Source organism: Ammodytes marinus (genome assembly GCF_949987685.1).
Source record: "Ammodytes marinus genome assembly, chromosome: 18".
Classification (NCBI taxonomy): Eukaryota; Metazoa; Chordata; class Actinopteri; order Uranoscopiformes; family Ammodytidae; genus Ammodytes; species Ammodytes marinus.
The window spans coordinates 20484874-20505268 of NC_137222.1; the positions used below are offsets into that span (position 1 = coordinate 20484874).

The 20395-nt window shown below is 41.2% G+C and overlaps 1 protein-coding gene and 1 pseudogene across 3 annotated transcripts in view; both read right to left on the reverse strand.

Annotated features, from left to right (window-relative positions):
• Positions 1 to 3232: 3232 nt before the first annotated feature.
• LOC307265081 (transcription factor BTF3 homolog 4-like) lies at positions 3233 to 3781 on the reverse strand (annotated as a pseudogene). The gene has a single exon. The product of its transcript is annotated as a transcription factor BTF3 homolog 4-like (transcript).
• Positions 3782 to 4389: 608 nt separating this feature from the next.
• ehmt1b (euchromatic histone-lysine N-methyltransferase 1b) overlaps positions 4390 to 20395 on the reverse strand; it is a 34368-nt gene continuing 18362 nt past the window's right edge. For both annotated transcript variants that reach the window (XM_080047210.1, XM_080047211.1), the window contains exons 5-26: positions 20177 to 20325; positions 19540 to 19695; positions 19037 to 19108; positions 18776 to 18878; positions 15409 to 15543; positions 14968 to 15245; positions 14346 to 14578; positions 13693 to 13908; positions 13519 to 13601; positions 12158 to 12264; positions 11860 to 11982; positions 11564 to 11665; positions 10320 to 10424; positions 10068 to 10222; positions 9696 to 9866; positions 8769 to 8913; positions 8585 to 8662; positions 8224 to 8339; positions 7983 to 8069; positions 6541 to 6619; positions 6140 to 6315; positions 4390 to 5726 (exon numbers count right to left, since the gene is read on the reverse strand). In XM_080047210.1, the coding sequence (XP_079903336.1) occupies positions 5537 to 5726; positions 6140 to 6315; positions 6541 to 6619; positions 7983 to 8069; positions 8224 to 8339; positions 8585 to 8662; positions 8769 to 8913; positions 9696 to 9866; positions 10068 to 10222; positions 10320 to 10424; positions 11564 to 11665; positions 11860 to 11982; positions 12158 to 12264; positions 13519 to 13601; positions 13693 to 13908; positions 14346 to 14578; positions 14968 to 15245; positions 15409 to 15543; positions 18776 to 18878; positions 19037 to 19108; positions 19540 to 19695; positions 20177 to 20325 (3059 nt within the window). In that variant the 3' untranslated portion in view covers positions 4390 to 5536. The remainder of the gene's footprint in view (positions 5727 to 6139; positions 6316 to 6540; positions 6620 to 7982; positions 8070 to 8223; positions 8340 to 8584; positions 8663 to 8768; positions 8914 to 9695; positions 9867 to 10067; positions 10223 to 10319; positions 10425 to 11563; positions 11666 to 11859; positions 11983 to 12157; positions 12265 to 13518; positions 13602 to 13692; positions 13909 to 14345; positions 14579 to 14967; positions 15246 to 15408; positions 15544 to 18775; positions 18879 to 19036; positions 19109 to 19539; positions 19696 to 20176; positions 20326 to 20395) is intronic.

Below are 20395 nucleotides of genomic sequence, written 5' to 3' on the forward strand. Positions count from 1 at the left end.
TTTTTTTAAGTATTTTTTTGGCATTTTTATGCTTTATTGACAGTGTAGAGCAATATTCAATAGGCGGCCCGCGAAGAAATATTTACTGGCCCCCGCCTTGACTACCGACCCCCCCAAAAAAATTGAATAGCCCTGGTGTAGAGACAGTTGAAATGGGGTAGAGAACGACCACAGGCTGGAATCACTGCTGGCCGAGGCCCATGGGGGGGACGCCCTACCAACTGAGCTAAGGGCGCCCCAACTCAGCTAATTTTATAATCTAACATCTAATTTGATAATAAGGTGATTGTATGCAGAATGCTCATGCCAGAAATACATACAGTGGTTTTGTACAGATAGATAAATAAATATAGCAGGTTCTCAACAGTATTTCAATTTAGGGGGGGGCGCGGAAAAATTTCTGTCCCCTAAGGGGGGGCATGACAGAAAATAATTGCGAACCACTGCCTTACTGTTTAGCAGCACGTTCAATTTAAAGCAAAGTATAGTGGTTTAGAGTGATTTATTTATGTTAACATAAGTGTTAAATCGCCCTTCATTCATACAGTGATCACTTATATTGTGCGTGTTTCATAAAGCCGATCTCTCTTTTTGGGGATCCCACTACTGTTAACCAATCAGAAGAGAGAACACTACAAACCGGCACCCGTCTCACTGCCAGTGCACGTGCAGAGCGACAGATTGGTGAATAAGTTTTAACCCAATGTCTGTTTTGATGGTTTTTATCATGTTTTATCACACTTGTGGATCTGAGATTATGCTAGGTAACTCACTGCTTGAAGACCGCAGTGCATTAATGTGGTGACCTGGGGACGAGGGGACTGCTAACTGCAGTCAATGACAGGAAGTTAGCTAAACTGACCATTCCGCTTGCTGAACCTTTAAAATATGAGTATTTGGAACAGATTCATATCCTGCAATTGGTCAACTTATATAGGCCAATAGTCCATGCAGGGCCTGTCCACTGTGGTCACTTAGTCCATTGTACAGGTCACAGGAGGAAAAGCACAGGTGTGTTATTCATTTAAGTGGGTTGTGGGTGCTGGCTCCTGGTAATGGCTTGCTGAATATAATTGAGCCATGTTATGTGTGATCAAATAAAGAACAGTGCACAGGTCTGGGGACTGGCACCAACATGTAGCCTATCCCAAATGGGGCCCGGTCAGCCTCTTCAGATAAGACAAGGCAACCCCTTCTTGTAGGCCCCCAAAGAATAGGGTATTATCTTAGACTGTTGAAGCCCTTTAAGTTTTCAATGATCCCTCTTGATAATCAAGAGTCATTCCCACTAGTCTTGCAGATGTATGCCTTGCTTAGTCCAGATACAGCCCGACTGATGTGTTGGACACATCATTTTGTATTGTAGAAATACATTATTTCAGATTTTCTTAATCACCCGAGAGAATTGTCTTTTGATCACTTGAGGCGACCATCAGTTTGGGGACCACTGAATTAGGACACCACTGAGACATGGGGTCTCTACTCAGAATGTACCACCCTCATGACTATTAAAACAGATGCAAGCTAAGTTGGTAAGAAGCAGAACAAACGTACCATAGACCACAGTTGATCGTCTCTCTGCCCATCTTGAGTTGGGGGGAACGCGTCTCTTCATAACTGCTCTCCAGGGTCACTGAGATACATCCAGCTGAACAGTGGAACTTCTTTGTCCTTCACACAGTTCTCGTCTGAGTGCTGCCTGCAGGATGCTCCCCTAATGCAGGGGCACACATCAAAGACAAAAACTAAACAATGTTTCTCCCACCTTGGAATGCGGAAAGGCTGCTTCCTGTCCTGCTAGTTAAGAGCCTTCTTATCAGACAAATCGTCTTCGTCGCTCTAGGAGAGGTTTCTCTGATTCAATCATCAACTTCGTTTTTTCGCCATCCAGGAAGGTAACCAGGAAGGGAGCAATCAACGGTCAGTTTATGGAACCTAAAAGGATGCAGACAATCACTTCCTGCTGTTCCCTTTTTTTCACACTGGTGCTACAGGGGGACATTTTAAATCCAAATCCACAGTATTTTGCTTGCTACGGAACAAAAGTTTGCATGCTGACATGCTATAGGTTACTAAGATGGTGAACACTACTTGCAGCATGTTAAGATGTTGATTGTTCTCTTTAAGCTGAGTTACTAGTATGGCTGTAGACTTCTATTCTTGAATTCAAATTATCTCCAGTTTTATCTACAACTTTGAATGATTTTATTATTGATGTATTCACATAACATGTTCAAGTGTCTGCAAACACATAGGGATTTCAATGCTCAATGCCGTTTCTCAAACTTAATTGTGAACCGGGCAGCGTGCTTCGACCTACAATAAATTGGTTGGGAACTGAAAAGTTGGTTCTCAGCTGGAACCAAAACATTTTCTTTGAGAACAGTGACATTTCAACGGACGTGTCTTAAGCTGTGAAGACATGAAGAAGTAGAACGAAAGAAACGAAGGCAGCCACAATTTCCAAGGAAGCAGAAAAGAAAACCTTGCAGTTGTTCGTCGAGGACACTAAATGCTTGGTGCATCAACTGACTTCCAGGAGAAGTTAGAGAACAGCACAAGAAAGAGCAAGAGCATGACATTGGGGGGTGAAACTTTGTACATGGGCTGGTTTGCCAGAAAGCACCAAGGTTCTGAGACTCCAGAACCAGAGCCAGAACCCTGTTTGTGTGAAAGAAGTTACAGGTGTTTTTAACCTGCTGTTTAGACAGTGAGAGGGATGGAGATGTCAGTCAAGCACATTTGAAAACACGTCCTCTGCCTCCCCAAACAAGGTTTGATCAGGTAAACAGGTGAAAACACCAGTGTGAGTATAGACCGGACTGCGGTCAACGGAGGGACGAGTAGGGTCTCTACTACTAACTTTAGCCCAAATTTTTTTATTAAATTCATAAATGACCACTATAATGTAAAGTGAACTCCTCATTCACTTTAACTGTAATGTAATAAACAATCTCTGAAATACTAGCCACAAATAACCATGTAGAAAGCTTATTTCTTAAGTAATTTGAGTCCCTTGGGTGCTAGGGGAGGCGTAAGGACCCCTGTGTCTCGGCTTTGTCCACGATACACCACAGCCTACTGAAATCAAAACCTACTTTATCTGCATGGTGTTAGCTGTTGCTGTTGTGGTGGCAGGCTAAACCGAAGTGGTTCACATTGCTGGAGTTGATGCAGTGCACCCTTAACAACCATTTTACTCACAAGAGGAATTTGCACATTTGCGAGTCTGTTAAGAGTTTGCTTCATCCTTTGAGGCTTCATCAAAGTTCTCCACAAGATCTGGAACATCGTCGTCCTCCTCCTCTGCAATGACCTCCTGGACTGCTTTCATGTCCATTGATTGCCGCGGGAACTGCTCTGCCAACTTGCGCAGGCTGGTGAGGCCGTCTGCTCCGAGCTGACTCAGGATGCCCGGCAGCATCTCCGTCAGCTGCTTGGTCTCTGCGTGGCCCGTGATGGCGAAGGTGTTGGCGGAGAGGGACGCCTGCACTTTGGGGTTGTTGAAGTGGATTACCGTACCGTCATCTTTTATCATATTCACCTCTTCTATCCCTGCGATGTTGTTCACTGCCAGTTTCTTCAGAGCTCTGGAGTTTTTTGTCATCAGCTGTTGCTGTTTTGTGAACAACCTTCTTGTTCTTCCTGCGGGCGGTTCCCTTTCCACCTATTCGGACCTGTGCCTGAAGTTTGGCGAGCTTCTCCTGATTCATAATGTTCTTTGAAAGGGAATTTACTGACAGTCTGCTGAACTGTTCTCGGTATTAATGAGCAGCTTAGCCCCGCGTCAAGAAGAAGCAATACCTAAAAAGACAAGCTTTTAACCCAAAGAAAAATCCATGGTTTTTACCTGTAATGGGAATAATTATATTATGTTATTACTTCTTCCACGAATGTTTAATTGTATCTTACATCAGTTTGAAATAGGCTCTTCTGCAGCTCTCCCAAGTCACTGTACAAACAAGAGGCTTGAAAGCTTAAAATTCATCAAAGCAAAGGTATTGTGGGAACTGTCTGCAGCTCTGATGCCACAGCTGCTTTAATATGTTATTGCCGGGCTCCAGGCCTGCCGCTGCTAGGTTTGTGTGTATGGTCAAACTTACTGCGGGTTTAGTTTGAAGATCTTTCAGTAATGCGTTTGATGTTGACACGATATGGAGCAATAAGCAATCTCTGCCTGAACTGAAGAAAGTCTGCAAAATGAAAACGCTGGAGAAAAGAAGCAATGTGATATTATAATTCCGCTACAAAAATGTTAAGGTTACACGGCAGCAATCAGGCTTACCCCAAGAGAAACTGCATCAACTAAAGCATATCAGAATAAATGCATTAGTAGTAAATTTATTGAAAAAGATACAACCAATTAGATGCATGGTTCACGGCCCAGAAATATGTAACAGAACATTAGGAAGTGCATTTTTATAACCTTTTTTTCCATTTATTCCTTTCAAGACTTTGCACAACAGTCACTGCTTTACTAACAACATTTAAAAAGACGGGTTGGCTTCTGTCGGCAAATTCATGAAACAAAATTAAAAACAGCCTAACTACAGTAACTACGATTAGAAAACTGGAGTTAAAATAAACGTAAAAGAACTTAAAACGTTCTATTATCTTACAAACTATGTTCACTTCGGTAATAAAAATTGAATAAAAACCTTTTTCAGCACCATTTTCGTGGTTTTTGTCTTTTTGTAACACCATTTCAGCTTAATCAATCCTTCCAAAAATGTGGCAAAACATGTGATGTATTAAGATGTACTAAGCATGCTTAATAAAACGTCATCCAATTCATTTAGTTAAGAAATACCCAATTTCTGAGGATTGGTAGAGCATCTTTCTATCTTTACTCAAGTAGCAAATTAAAAACTTTACTACTTTCTGCACCAATTCTTTGCCTTTCAGTTAAGTCATCAATTCATAATTAACTACATCGGCTAATGTTGGACATGTCTGCTCAAACACTGCAACAAAGATGAAGTGACACAAAGAAGTGGCAACATAATTCAATATTTATCCACTGATTTTGATGGAATGGTTTTTGATAAGCGACCGCGAAAGGTCTAACATGTTAAACCCAGCTGTGTGCTGGGGTTACCCTCATCCCTAACCCCAGAGTTCCTTGATCATGACTCTATAAGAAAAGCCATTTAACAATATCAACCAATTATCTTGAAAAAAGACAAAAGAATAAATGCTCAGTTCTCCTTCCCAGTAAAGTTCTGTATGAAATGTAAAGATTGGTTTTCATATCGTCCCTGTGACGTTTACGGTGCGAGATGTCGCTGCCCCCTGCTGTTCATTTTACACAAGGTGGAATAAAAGAGCATTCCAGGGTTTGGTTGTGCATCTGGTTCTGTGTGACAGCTTTTTACGGGTTCTCACGAAGGTTGATGGTCCATGGTTTTAAATCAGAAGTGGAGATACAGAACAAGTTCACTGATCAAAGTTCAAGGAGGATGGAGACAGACTCCCCCTTTGGTGTTTCTGTCAGTCGTGTATACATGTGGCGCAGTGTAGTGTGAGGAGGAGGGTCTTAGGAAGGACTGGAGGGTCCGTTGGAAGAGCTGGTGTCAGGTGACGCGCTGGGCTGCTGTTGGTTCTCTGGTGTGCTGTCTGCCTGCAGCGACTCCATGGCTGCCGACGAGTACTTGCACTTAGAGGAGCCACACTCGCAGCTGAACTGCTTGCTTTTGACTTCCCAGAAGTGGTCGCCGTAGTTAAATCTGAGAGGGGGAGCATGAGATAGTAAATCATTATAAAAGAGTACCCTTTCTGATTTCATCAGAAGCTGGATCTATCTGAATCCCAGCGTTTGAAACTTTTCTTGCAGATTCATTGCATGGCCTACTAAGATCTGGGTCACAATCTGTACCAGACTATATGATATCAGGCTGACATTGTACACCAAAGATCACAATTTATACACAATCTCAAACTTTACCAAGCTTGGGCCACTATAAATCTCAGCCCAAAAGCATTGTAGGTCAACAAAGTCATTTAAGCCGAAATATCATATATTGTACTTTATATTAGTATAAGACACAAAGCTTCAGTATATTTAGTCATTATGAATCACAACATGGTATGTTACGATAAACAAATGAAGACCTAATGTGAGAGAAAAAACCCTTCTTACCCAAGCTCCTCTCCAGCCATGATGTTTTCACTGGCAAAGAAGGCAATGTGTGGGAAACGAAGGTCCTGGTGCTTCGTGAACACTCGACAGGCAAACAAGTTGGGCTCGCACATGTGATTGAGAAAGCGGCTGATGTTTCCATAGTAACGGGCATCGATGCAGTATAGATCTTGTGGCTGGGGTGAAAAATAAATCATAAGCTTATTTTCTTGGTTTGAGTTTAAGTGCACAGCTTAGAGGAGCATTCTGCATGGGAAATTACTTCATGCAAGAAGAACATAACATTAAAGTAGCTAGAGAATAATCAGAGTGTGGGTTGTAACTACCCCACACACACACACACACACCCACCCACACACAATTTGTACCTGACATCAATCTGAAACATGTTTTCACTTTACCTTATCATCCAGGCTGAACAGATAAGCGTCATTTTGCCTCATCTCGGCTTCTGCTTCCGAGATGATCTCACCTACATACCTGTTTAAAAAAGTAGGTGAGCCGTCAGTAGCTGTACACATCATAGAAACATTTTAATGTGTTTAACAACAAGTCAAGCTTTCATGAATGTGGAATTATAAGGTCGTAAGACTGCAGTTCTGAGAGCTTCAAAGATGTAACATCCCTACTGGGTACCGGTGAGGTATCTCATCTAAAATATTTTCACCCAAAGCAGTTATAGCTGTCCCCAGACAAATGTGCAACATCACAACTCTCTTCCTGAGATCCTCTGAGATTTCCTTTCCTCTTGGCATGTCTGATTGGGTTCACTTTGGTGAGCCTAAACTGACCTGGTTTTATCTCTGTTTTACCTAGTGCCGCCCAATTTCTTCCCTGAAGATCTCTCAGTGCATTAGTCCTTTTCACCAATCAATTTGGCCCATCTGATTGTGTTAAGCTGGTCGATTTAAGCAATGCAGCTCAGGGTTCACAAACTGTTTCACATACAAAAGTTGGCAAATAATAATTTTTATTATTTTTAACAATTGATTTCCGGAAAAGAAAAATGTGGAATTGATAAACAAACATCTGTTATTTCATATAAAAAATACTGGTATTGATAAAAATTAATTAATAATGGTTGAACTCAATAAAATTCCAAAAGGCTCAAGGGGTTCACATACTTTCAAGCAGTACTGTATATGACTTTCTGATTTAAAATATGTACATCTTCAAAAGCCATTGACAGGTTAATCAAAGTCAGCAAACACAGACGGATTAACAATGGTGGTTTTGATCGCTTGAACTTTCTAAAAAATAATTTACTGACACCAGACTTACTGTTTGCCATACACATTGTAAAACTTCATGAAGCACATTTATGGAACCTGGCTATATGAATCAAATTGGTTTTACTTATCTTTACAGTAACAAACTAACAGCACTTTCATTACCAACGCATGCAAGTTAACATACAGTGACACATTTCCATTAAACAGCGTGTGATGGACACTTAGCAAAGGTGTTTTTTTAAATGTATGTTATGGAGCACAGAAGCATAATGTCATGATGGAGAAAAACAAGCTGTTGAAAATAGTAACAGTACATTAGCAGGATTGTGACTTCAGCAGAGACCTCTGAACACGAAAGCTGAATTAATAACAATGTCTCTCGTCTGCCGCGCTCACAGTCTGAGCTGCTACCATCTGGCAGGTGATACTGACACAGCACATGTGAAAGTACAGGTTTTTTGAAGTTGGGTGACACAACATTGATGTTCTGTACTGTGCCCAGATTACTGAAAAACTACTTTTAAAATCACTGTCATCAAACAAATGGGCTCTAAATTGCAAGGTGCACTAAAGAAAATAGAGACTGTGTTTTATTTGTAAATGGGACTTACTCGCATATAAAGGTCCCCTGTGGAATGTCGTGTAGTGCCCGGACTCCCCAGCCCTTCTTACTGGTCCTGAAGAGCTGAAGCCTGGTCCTGGAAGATCAACAACAGCTTTATGTTACACTTTTTAGTTTTCTCCCAAAAGCACCCATTTACACAGGATATGTTGCTGTTCATCAAATCAAAGCTGCATTATACCACCTCACAGCCTGTTAAAAGTTAACAGTTTAGTAATGCTGCTGAATACCTGAGTCCGTTTTGCACTACGCGGTTCTTGCAGGTCCTCCAACAGGAGCATGCATGGTTACACTCGAAGATGAGAGGAGGCTCCTCACGGCAGAATTCAGGTAGAAGACAGCCATTCTAAACATGACCAAAAATATACATAGAATTACAAAATATATATATGCTCCATGTTTTTAAAGACTTAATTTTTAATTATATACTACATGGACACACTGCTCACTATATTTCTGGTGTGGGGCTGTTATTCTTGGTTTGAATGGCGAGGCCCCTCAGTTCCAATGAAACCTTACTTCCTCATACCTTTGGATATATATATCGTTTAAAGAAGACTGTGGTCTGTCCATGTACACATCTATTCTTACCTTGTCGTACCAGCAGCGCAGACTGAGTTGTCCACACATGCAGATACTTGTCGAACAGTCTTCTTTACAAACACAGTACTGTAAGCCATGGACAAAGAGAGAAATAAAGTATGGGTCACTTAACTGCCGCCAAGCATTGATCAGATTATGCTTTAAAAACATGGCAAAGTAGTTTCTAACTCACCTGCATATGTGTTATGTTCCTGTCGATGTTCATGGGGGAGGTGACACAGTTTTCGGGGATGTATTTGAAGCCATCTGGATAAGGTTCACTGTCGACTGAATTGACACACGGAATGGGTACTCTCTCCTGCCCGAGAGCTATATCACTGTAAACAGAGCAGATGGATGGTTAGCGTACGGCATGTCAAGAAACCCCAATGCAGAGACTCTGGATCTGGCCTTTAAACCTTTAATGCGGAATGCATTTTTCCTTAATATAATAAGAATAAATAAAATGTCAACATTAATATGGGTCTCCAGTTTGACTAGAGACTCCCAAAGTATGAGAAAAAACAACCCTCCCTCTTTTTCTACATCTCAACCTTTCTGGAAAAATGTGTTAAAAAAACAGAGTGAGATTTCTCTCCCCTTATGATGTTGTAAGGGGGGAAGCCACACCCCCCCCTTACCAACCTAACTTAGCAGTACCTCCACCTGTGATAAGCACACATCAGGTATCCATGAATCTACGGGGCAGTTCGATTCAAACTGGAAGTTAGATTCAGGGCCAATCAGAGCAGACTGGGCTTTTTAGAAGGCGGGGCTTAAAGAGACAGGTGCTGAAACTGAGCACTTCAGATAGAGGCTGAAACGAGGAGATGTATCAATGGCACTGAGAAATATAAAGAGTGTTTTGGACTCTACACCATGATGTGTTTCTAGTAGAAACCCATTTTACGATTTTGAAACACAATTTTTACGATTTTGAACCAGAAAATGATCATAATATGAGACCTTTAAACCTCGGATACTTAACTCTTCCTGGATAGTATTACATCTTTGCCCATCCCAACGCAGCCCCTTGCTTTTTTTAAACACTGCTATTTTGGATCTGAATGGCTGGTAAATCCTTCCCATACAGAGAGGCAAAGCACAGCTTAAATCCAACCTGAGGAGAACTTTTTCCTCTGTGCGGTTGAGCCTGATGTTCTTGGCTTCCCTCTCCCGCCTGTTGGCCTGCAGGGCAACCCAGGCCTTGGAATTGGAGTTGCAGCAGTCTGGAGGAGTTTCTCCCTCGCGGTTCTTCAGCAACACATTAGCCCCTTTATTAAGGAAGAGCCTGAAGAGACATCAACAACAACACACGTCAGAACAACTTTTTAAATTGCTCTTTTAGATCAGGGTCATACCATACATTTTTACCAATTCATTTTAAAAACGTTTCCATGACTATTCCATGACATTTTGCCCACTTTCCTAGTAGCTTAAAGTAGGTCACTCTGTTTAGAAGGGTTTAACATTTCTTAAGGCAGTAACTCACATGACACACTCCAGGCGATTCTCCCGAGCAGCGATGTGTAGAGGAGAGTCTCCGTGGATGTTGACGGCCTGCAGATCACAGCGGGCGCTGAGGAGCAGCTCTGCGATGTCCACGCTGCCCGAGAACGCAGCCCAGTGAAGGCAGATGTTCTCTTCCTAGGAATCAAAAAGCAGAAATGATATCATTTGTGATTCTTCTGTGAAGTATCGGTACTCCAAACACAGAAAAACAATTGACAATTCCTTAGCCAACCTTGTCCCTGATGCTGATGTCAGCTCCTTTGGACAGAAGCAGTTTCACCTGGTCCACATGCTTGTACTCCGTCGCCCATATCATAGCTGTCCAACCGCCGTCATCCTGAGGAAAAACAATACTTTCAAATAGGGACGGGACTAATCTGACCCAATATCGGTATCGGGTCTGATATGGCTGCTATCTACTGATCAGATATCGGACTTATGCCAACAATCCGCGTACCGATCCAAATTCCATGGTCCGCCTTTTTCTAAATCTGAATTGCCTAGTTTTTAAATAATGTAACTATTATTTGAATTAAATTTCAAAGGACCATAGCACATGTTCATAAACATTTGATGATGCAACATGTTACAGAATGGAAGGCACTAGCGGGACTTCTTCCTTCATCAGATTCTCCTGCTTGAGTAACAAAAAATCAGATCTTAAGTGAAAAATAGTGGATTTGTCCATCTCTACTTTCGAGCTGAGCAAACTGAATATTGAGCTGAAAATCACAAAAAGAACAATATGGAGCAGCGCTTTTTACACGATGGCTGCTATGCTTCATCCATCATTACATCACAGCTGTCCTAATGGCTACCTTGGTGCAGCAAGGTCAGACATTTCTAATGCTCCGAGTTAGTCCCACAGCTTTCTATATCCAATTTACTGGCATCAAAGTGCATTTGAATAGTCACTTCACAACATCAGAAAGAATTAAGTGCTTGAGACCACTCAGACCACTTGAGTGCCACTGAACAGAATGTGAACTTCCCTCCTGATGGAGGTTTTACTAATACAAATGTTGACCTTGGGAAAGATTTGAACCCTTTTTGTAGAGAACTTTAAAGCTAACAGATCTTAGGTCTAAGTTCATCTCTACAGTATAATCAGCCAAAATACTTCAACTCAGGTTGGAATTATTATATAAGCAACTTATTGAAGCGACTTCAGTCCAAGAACTTAAAGGAATGGTCACAATTTTGAGAAATACATTCATTAGTTTCCCTATGGAAAGTTGCATTCGAAGACTTGTTGCATGACTTGTGTCTTTACTCCAGGCATCTGTTAGCTTAGCTTAGCATAAAGTGTGGAAGTAGGGAGAAACCTATTGACCAGCACAATTAACATGTCATATACTAGAGGTTTTTCGTTACCTTTAGACACAGCCAGGCAACAGACAAACACACATTACACAATATACTGAAATCACTAAGTGGATTATAATGACTGAAAGGAAACTGTGAAACTGTACCGACCTGACAATTTATGTTGATCAAGCCGGTTGTCAAAAGGTGCTCGACAATCTTGTAATGGCCTGACTTCGCCGCTAGGTGGAGACACGTGAACCCTTCAGCATCCTGAGAGCAGCAGAGAAACTTATTACTGACACATTCTCAAATCTTAGAGTAATTAAAAATAAATATATATGTACGTATATGCGTGTGACGAAAAAATGTATGAGTCAATTCTATAAAAAAGAAACACTATTTGCACAAACAATACTTATTATGTTAAGACCGTTGCCATAAAAAGAAAGAAGATGCAGCTTTACCTTATGCGTGGCACTGGCTCCAGCTCTCAGCAGGTAAACGACTGTCTCCATGTGGTTGTTCTCACAGGCTTCCATCAGTGGCGTCCGCTGGTCTTCGTCACACATGTCCAAGTTCGCACCGGCCTAAAGACGCACACAACAGACAGCCAACGTGAAATTCTGCCATTCAAGAACTCAGCAAGGTGGTGGCCAATGCCATATTTAAAAATAACACGTTGACATTTTCAATTTAAAAAAGGTTTTAAACCAACCTTATTTATTAGCACAGGAGTAACTATAGGGAGATAATCCGTCTTACTTGTACGAGCATGTGGCAGATGTCTCGGAATCCTCCCTCAGCCGCTGCGTGGAGTGGGATGCGTTTGTTCTGAGATTCCATCTTAAAGTTAGGGTCAATACCGTCCACTAGAAAGTAGATGTAGATAGAAATCATTTCATTAAAAACATTTGGATATATCCAAAAGTTAGATACATATGAAGAGCCAGCCACAAGATGAAACAAGAAAATAGAAGATGTTATAAAGAACTGTACTAGGGAAGGCTGTACTTCAAAGCCAGCTCAACAGAGCCTGGCTCTCTTGGCCTTAACTTCTGTCAGTGCGTATCTAATATGACATTGTAAAGCAAAATAACATTTTAACTTTACTACTAAAAATTATGGCATTTAACTGATTCAAACACTTTACATAAATACTATACCATATTTAGACTCCATAGTCTTTCTCAAGAATTGCATTAAGGTTTGACATTGTCCAATAATGAAGGTTACATGTGATTCATTTTAGTTTTGGGACACATCAAAGTGAAACTGATTTTGATTGAATATTATTTGTGATAAAAGATAATTAATTACAAAGCCTGCTGTGTGTTCATATTTGTGACAAGCTGTGTGTACAGCGATGTCCTCATGTAACACCTGTCACCCGACACCAATGAGTGCTTAACAGTTAACCTTAACATTGAACTCATCGCCATTATGTTCCCATCTATTGCACCTTACAGAGAATCTATAAGATTCATAGCACATTTCATATCCAAATAAACATCGTACTGATAAATATAGCCCATGGTGAACTAATGTTGCAACAAGTGATTTTATTAAAGCTTTATATGCTTTATTGATAGTTTTGAAGAGACATAGGTGAAATGGGGCAGAGAGGGGAGTGACATGCAGAGAACGACCGCGGGCGGGAATCGAACCCGGGTCTGCTGCTGGGCCCGGCCCGGGGGGAGACGCCCTATCAACTGAGCTAAGGGCGCCCCCTCAACAAGTGATTTTATAGAAGGCTTCATTTATAGCCAGTGTGGTAAAAGGCCAGGGAACCTAACAAAACAGTCAGAAATTCAGTTAGAGCAAGAACAACTTTGCAAATAGTGCTGCATACAGCATTGTATATCTTCGGCATCAATAACAATGCCTGTGGTTAATATCGTCAGGTTTACAGGATTTTTGAAGGGGTAGATTGATAGTGGCACTTTTAAGAGAACAAAACCTCCTCTGAGAAGGTTAGCCATACAGACTAAGTAACCATTAGCCAGGTAAAAAGAGAACCAGCTTTGTGACACTAAAAACTATGGCTTAAGGCTCAGCCTACCTCGTAGTACAGCCATCAGGACAGATAAAGCAATTATAAAAGAGCACGCATGGGGTTAACATACCCAACATATGCAAGACCCTCTTGAGTTCTCCTTGTTTGGCTGAGAGGAAAAGTTGTTTAGGGTGAAAACGCAGCTTCTTGGGCCTGAAGAAAAAAAACATTTGAGTGGTTGTTATAGTTTTTCTGATAAATTCATTCAGATAAACCAAGAGGACACTGCAGTGGTACAACTTACTTCTCTGTGTCAAGTGCTGCTAGGATGCTTTCTAGTGTCTCTCTGGGCGGTCCTAGAGGAAGGGTAGGGGGTTCGATTGGGCCCATCCCAACCGGCAATGTTGCAGTCCTGGAAGACCCAGGAACAGCAGAGTGTTCCAGTCCATGTGAAGAACGAAATGGCAGGGAGCTGTCTGCCCGCCCGCTGACCTCAGCCCCCACAGCCACACAAGTAGAGCTGGAGGGGAAGTTTAGTTGTACAGTGGCTTTACTCTTTGCCTTTAAAATATCAGTGTCTAAAATGAAAAAGTGTCTTTACATTGTTCATGCATTTTCTAAGGAAGGGTATAAGGCCACGGGAGAGAAACAAAATGGGAGGAGGACATTTTCTTTTTAATTATGCTCTTCATGGAAAAAAGAAGAAATGTCGCAAATACAGTAGAAATGTTGAGAATAAAGACAAAAAGTCAAATGTTTTTAAAACACAAACGGTGATCTTTAATCGCTCAATTGTATTTCTCAAAGTGCATATTGGGGGGAAAAAAAGTCTTCCTCTCACTGTGTCTATCCCGTGGCCCTTAAAGTGATTTACTTATTACATTCACATCATACACCCTTCTTCAATAATCATGTGAGAAAGCTTTCCGATTATTCACACCACAGCTGGTAGTTTACCTGCCAGTGGTGGTGTCTGCGCGGCCCTCGAGGGCCCCGGGCGTAGCAGGGCTGTGTGTGAGCGCGGGGGGCACGGTGGAGGTGGTGTCGGCCTTGGCGATGGTCACCTCCTTGGCCTTGCTGGCCTCCTCTCCACAGTGGGGACAGAAGCTTTGACCTTCCAGCACCGACGCACAGGCAATATGGAAACGGTGAGAGATGCTGACGTCTGGTTGGCACTCCATGAAGGTCCCCTGTAAAACCAAAGACAGAAAAGTAAGGTAAGAATCTGCTTAATATAATGCTCTTGGTCTACAGTATGTTACACAAGACGTCAGATTACTGTGAGGAGGCAGGTTACGGAAGGAAATCAGAAAACGGATTTGATAATTTTTTTGATTAATCATACAATGTAAGAAAACAGTGAAAACTGTGCATCTTAATATATGAAATCGTATGTACAGAGAAACCCTAACCCTCACATTTCAGAACAGAGAACCACAGAATTACGTGATTTTTCTATTGAAATGTTATGGTCAAGGTTGGCCAAGTGTTCAATGTCTTCTCCAACGTAGTTGCTGAAGCTGAATAATACATGATTTAAATGTGTTTCCTGTAGTTGCTGTAGTGAGTGTGTACTCACAGCGAGGCAGAAGAAGCCACAGCCGGGGCAGCACTGGTGCTTGACCATGCCGTTCCGATGGTCGTCACACAGAACCAGCAGCTGGACCGAGTTGGAGGGCCGCATCATTTCATGTTTGAGTATGGCCCCCTGGCAGCGAGTCAGCTGTCCGTCAACACTCTCTGTGGCCATGCACTTCCTGTCTGCCAGGGTGAGAATCTCTCGACTCTTGGGCGTCTCCATCCGGCAGCTGCAGAGAGGCAGCTCTTGAGCCTCCTCCATCGCTGGCCCTGAAGTGTCTGCAAAGAGGAAAGGGCTCAGTATCAGATTCAATTACTAGACTAATGACTGAAGAACAGTTTGGATTGTTTTTTTGTCTCACAAACAAAGCCGGAATTCTTCTAAAGTAAATGCTAAACACACATGAATATGATTTAAAGTAAACAAGATTACAAATCTGACCAGGTGTGCTTTGTGATGGAACAGCCAGCTCTTGGGTCTTGTTGGTGTTGAGAGACTCCGGCGTGGGGATCTGTGTGAACTCCCTCCCATCGTCAGCCTCGGCTGAAGCCTTAGGGTCATCCACCGTCTCTGGTTCTGAGCACGGACATGGACCAGTTAGAAAATGACAAATACGGCCTTGAGCAGCAATGCCAACATTCTCCTGAATATTATAAAGATAGTGTGCCAAAGCAATAAAAACATTATAATAAAGAAATCTATAATCTAGTGCAACAAGTGACATGATCTCGGAAGAATTTTATATAGGGGAGGACGGGGGAATGTGAGGCATCGGGTAATGTAAGACACCCCCTGTATCTAGGACACGGAACAAATTTTTGGTCATGTGAGATATACAGTGCTGCTTGAAAGTTTGTTTTTCTTGTGTTTAACCATTATTCATTCAATTTAAAAGCCAACCCAAAGATTACATCTGGAGATTTGCAGTCAATTTGACACCACCATTCTTCACTTGGGAGAAAGTTCTCTTGGTGGTAGGCAGAGTTGCGTTTTTGCCCAAACATGGTGGTTTTGGTTATGACCAAACAGTTCAATTTTGGACTAATCTTTCCACAGAATAAGACTTCAGGTAGATGTAATGTTTGGGTTGGCTTTTAACTGAAAAATCACTTTTCTTGTGGCGCTTGAGGATATTTTTGAAGGAAGTCTACTTGTAGGCAGATGTTCAGTCACTCTTAAAGCTCTCCATTTGTAGATGATTTTCCTCACGGTGGACCGATGGAGCTCAAACATTTTTTTTATTAATTTATAGCTGTCCCCAGACAAATGTGCTGCATCACAACTCTATTCCTGAGATCCTCTGAGATTGTTTTCCCTTTTAGCATGTCTGACCTGTATGGGTTCACTTAGGTGAGCCTAAACTGACCTGGTTTTATCTCCGTTTTATCTAGTGCCGCCCAATTACTTCCCTAAAGATCTCTCACTACACTGGTCCATTTCATCACTCAATTTGGCCCACCTGATTGTGTTTACCTGCTCGATTTAAGCAATGCAGCCTAGGGTTCACAAACTTTTGCGCATAACAACAGTTGTCAAATAATTTGTTTTATCCGTTTTAAAAATTGATTTCTGGAAAAGAAAAATGTTGTATGGAAAACAAACATCTGTTATTTCATATAAAAAAATAATGGTATTGATAAAAATTTATTAATTATGGTTAAAATAAATAAAATTCCCAAATGCTCAAGGGGTTCACAAACTTTCAAGCAGCACTGTATGTTTTCAAGCCCCTCTCATTTCACCTTGGCCATGAAAGAGAGGACCTCATGGTGATGTTGTAAGCATGTCTTTTTTTTTACAAAAAATTTATTTTTTGCATGTAAAAGTAAATGTCCTTGCTGTCAACTTAATCGATTGTTGTGCCAAAGCAAATTGATTCAGGTAGAAAAACTTCTATCACACATGTTGATGAACTACCAACATATGAAACCATATGATGATGATAACTGAAGATTAGCCTGAATTGCTGAGAGAGGTAGTTTTTTTCTCAAATAGTGGCAGTGGGGTAAAGTGAGACAAGTGCTGTGGGGTAAAGTGAGACAGTGTCTGTGCCCTCTTTTAATGAATCCATTATATTTGAGGTAGCAAGGAGACTAGTTTGAAAAGACAATGTGGGCCAGAGGTGGGGGTTGATGGTTGAAGGGGTGTCAGCAAGGGCATGGTTTGGCACGTGTGTAAGTAGGGGACAGGAGAGTGACCTTTAACATCAATAGACACTAAGAAATATGTCTTTATTCAATGAATGATCCCAATAAAACAAATGCAGAAAAAAAGACTCAAAAGATGGAAAATGACAGCTGGGTCTAGTCCTGTTCTGAGTCCCAGACTGTTCTGGTTCTGATTGTCCTTTGCTCTGACCCCGAGACACTAGCTGGCTCTAAGGGTCTTGTGTTCTGACCTCCAGACTATTTTAATCTAACTGGTTCCATCTGTCATTTGAATGTTAATTATTGAATATGAATTATATGTTGTATTTGATCAGAGTTACTTTCAAGTGTTTAGAAAAATGTTTTGCTTAATTGACCAAACCCCATGATTCTGTTACTAGTACGACATTAGTTTTGAAATATTTGGTTTTCAAACTAGCTGTCAGGAATCTAACTGTTACAATTTGTGTTGTTAAGGTAGTTTCAGAGTGGAAAAAGAAAGTGGTTCAGTTTACCCCCTTGATTTTTCTGGTCTGTCTCAGTTTACCCCACAGCTGGGGTAAAGTGAGACACATGACAACTTTTTTTAAAACAATCATATTTTCACTACCCTTTGTCTTGAATAAATTCTGCTAATCCCCATTTCTAGGAAACATCCTGAATTAATGGGAAAAGTGTAAATTTGAGTGATGAATCATTTTAGGTCGCTTAGAGGGGAGCAAATTTAAAAAGTGTCTCAGATTACCCCGTTCTCCCCTATGTGTCCCTAGTAATTTCTAAGTAAAGCAAGGCTTTATTGGATATGGGGCTAAGTATCTGGTAAGATTGCTGACAGCAGCAACAGTACAGATAAGGCTGTCGCCTACCTTAATCAAACAGTGTTCAAAAGCACATTAATTTTTGTACAATTTATTGTCGTAACCAATCTCAAAATTAAAAAGGGGGGAGTCAGCGATTCTCAAGAATTATTGTTGTCAAAATCAGTTTGTCTCAAAATCAATGAATTCCCTCCTCACGCAAATGTTTACGTTAATACACAGCTGAGGCTCTATAAATGGATACGTAAACAAAATGGCATGGACCGATCCACTGTAGCAAACAACAATGCTATCGATATAGGCTATAAGATTTATCGCTCGGAAAATACAGTCTTTTTAGTAGTGCTGTCAATTGGCCTATCAATATTTAAGTAGGTGTTGAAGCCAGATACTTATGAAAAATTACTTAGACAAATAGCATTCAAGAAATTGCCTACTCAACCTTTAAAAGGTTATTTCGATGTGCATTCAGTAATGAAGTTAGAGGAAGATTTGGTCTAATGTACTTGAATTTAATTAACAGTATTTACATAAAAAGGCAGGGTGCAAAACGTTTTACCTTTGTTTTACCGTTGTGTCATCAGTGCTCAACTGTTCATACTCAGCGTGTAGCTATTCGAATTTGAAGACTCACAATTGAAACTTGTTTGCTATACATTTCTTCAAGTTTAAAAACATATTATATTCTACTGTAAATCCTTCCAAAAACAAGGAAGTGTGTGGTTTTTCTGTAGTCTCAGATAAATGAATGTTGCCAACAGCAGTGACAGTTTCCCTCTGACAGTCAACATGTGGACAGGAGGTGAGCAGCTGGCTGGCTGTGACAGGTGCTGCTGTATTCACCTTTGGCCTTTATCCTCCTCTTTCGTTTCCTGGACGGCCGGAGCCACGCGCTGTCCGCTTTCGTTTTCTTCTTCAACTTCTTCTTCAGACTGGACTCTGAGCTCTGAGGCAGACAGGTACAGGGATGATTTCAAGAACAGACACAGACTCATTAATTAACAACAAGAGGGGACAATACACTCACTTATGTAGGGTCTACTACACTCAGATGAGATCTAAAAGTCTGAAATAGTTAGGATGAGTAAAGGTGTTGGGTCTTACTAAGTCGGACTCTGTGCCCTCCTCCTCTCCCTCTTCTTCTCCAGACTCTTCTGACTCCTGCTCGTCTCCCTCCTTCACCAGGAAAAGAAAAAGAAGAGTTTAGCAGCAGCGTTTAAAACATGACTTTTGAAAACAGGCATTATTATAATACATAACAGTCAAAGTGATGTCATTTGGCTGACAATAACCTCACAGGGGAAATTGGCTTTACCACAGACATCAAGTAAAACCTTTGACGAAATGCTTACACCTGACAGGTTGGTTATTTATTCCATCTTGTCAACACACACACACTTTTTAAGACCCTAATCAATCAGTAAAGGGCCACCCAACATAGTTGCTGAAAATAGAAAAGCTACTTTTACTTTCTGCGCACAATAAGAAAACATTTAGAGAAATACTGCCCTCAAAAGGCCATGAATTTCTGCACTTAGCATAAAATAGAAATTATCACATAGGAAGGATACAATAAAAAGCAGAAAGAAACTGTCTTATGTTTCAACCTGGGAGATGGGAACAGATGTCTCTTCCTCATAAGCAATGACAGCTTCTTCTGCTGGCTGAGCTCGTTCCTCTTCCTCAGACTCCACCTCCTCCGACTCTTCCTCCTCCGATGCATTGTCCACCTTCTCACCGTTTATGCTAGCTATCCCTTTGGTCTGTTAGACAAGGAAGGACAATCTCAAGATGTGCTATAAAATATGTAGTTCAACCGATGTATCTGCAGTACAGTACCACAATCTGACATTTACTGTCTGGTCACTTTCGAAAAACTTGTCAGCTCTGATCAGATAGTTCCTGATCTAAATAAAACATTTAAAAAAAATAGTTTAAGACCTTATTTTATTTAGACGGAAATCTCAAGACTATTTTACACTGTTGGGGTACCAAGCTTCAACAATGCTGAGCCCCATGTGTGACACCCGTTTGCTTAAAATCAAGAACAGTTCACAAAATGAGCAAGATTGTGTTAAAATTGTATTCAACATGACTTCAATATTGAATGTAGAAAAATGGTAGACTCTTAAAAAGACAAATATGCCTTTGTGTGTTTAGCCAAGTGGCTACATGACAACATCTAGACATTTGCGTCTCTACATTTGTGTTTGTTTTGTTTAAATAAATGTATGAAGCACGGACCTGCAAGCTCTTGGCAGACTGTTGTAGTTCCTTAAACATGTCGAGCACAGATCTCTGCTTAAGCACTTTGGTTTTCTTCTTGGGGACCAGGCTGTACGTTCCCATCCTCCTCTTCTTCTTCCGGGATGACAGGCCTCCAGAGAAAGGGCCTGGAGCAACCAGAAGACAACACAAACAATATACAGCTAGACATTTCCACAGCAGCTCTGTATTTACTTC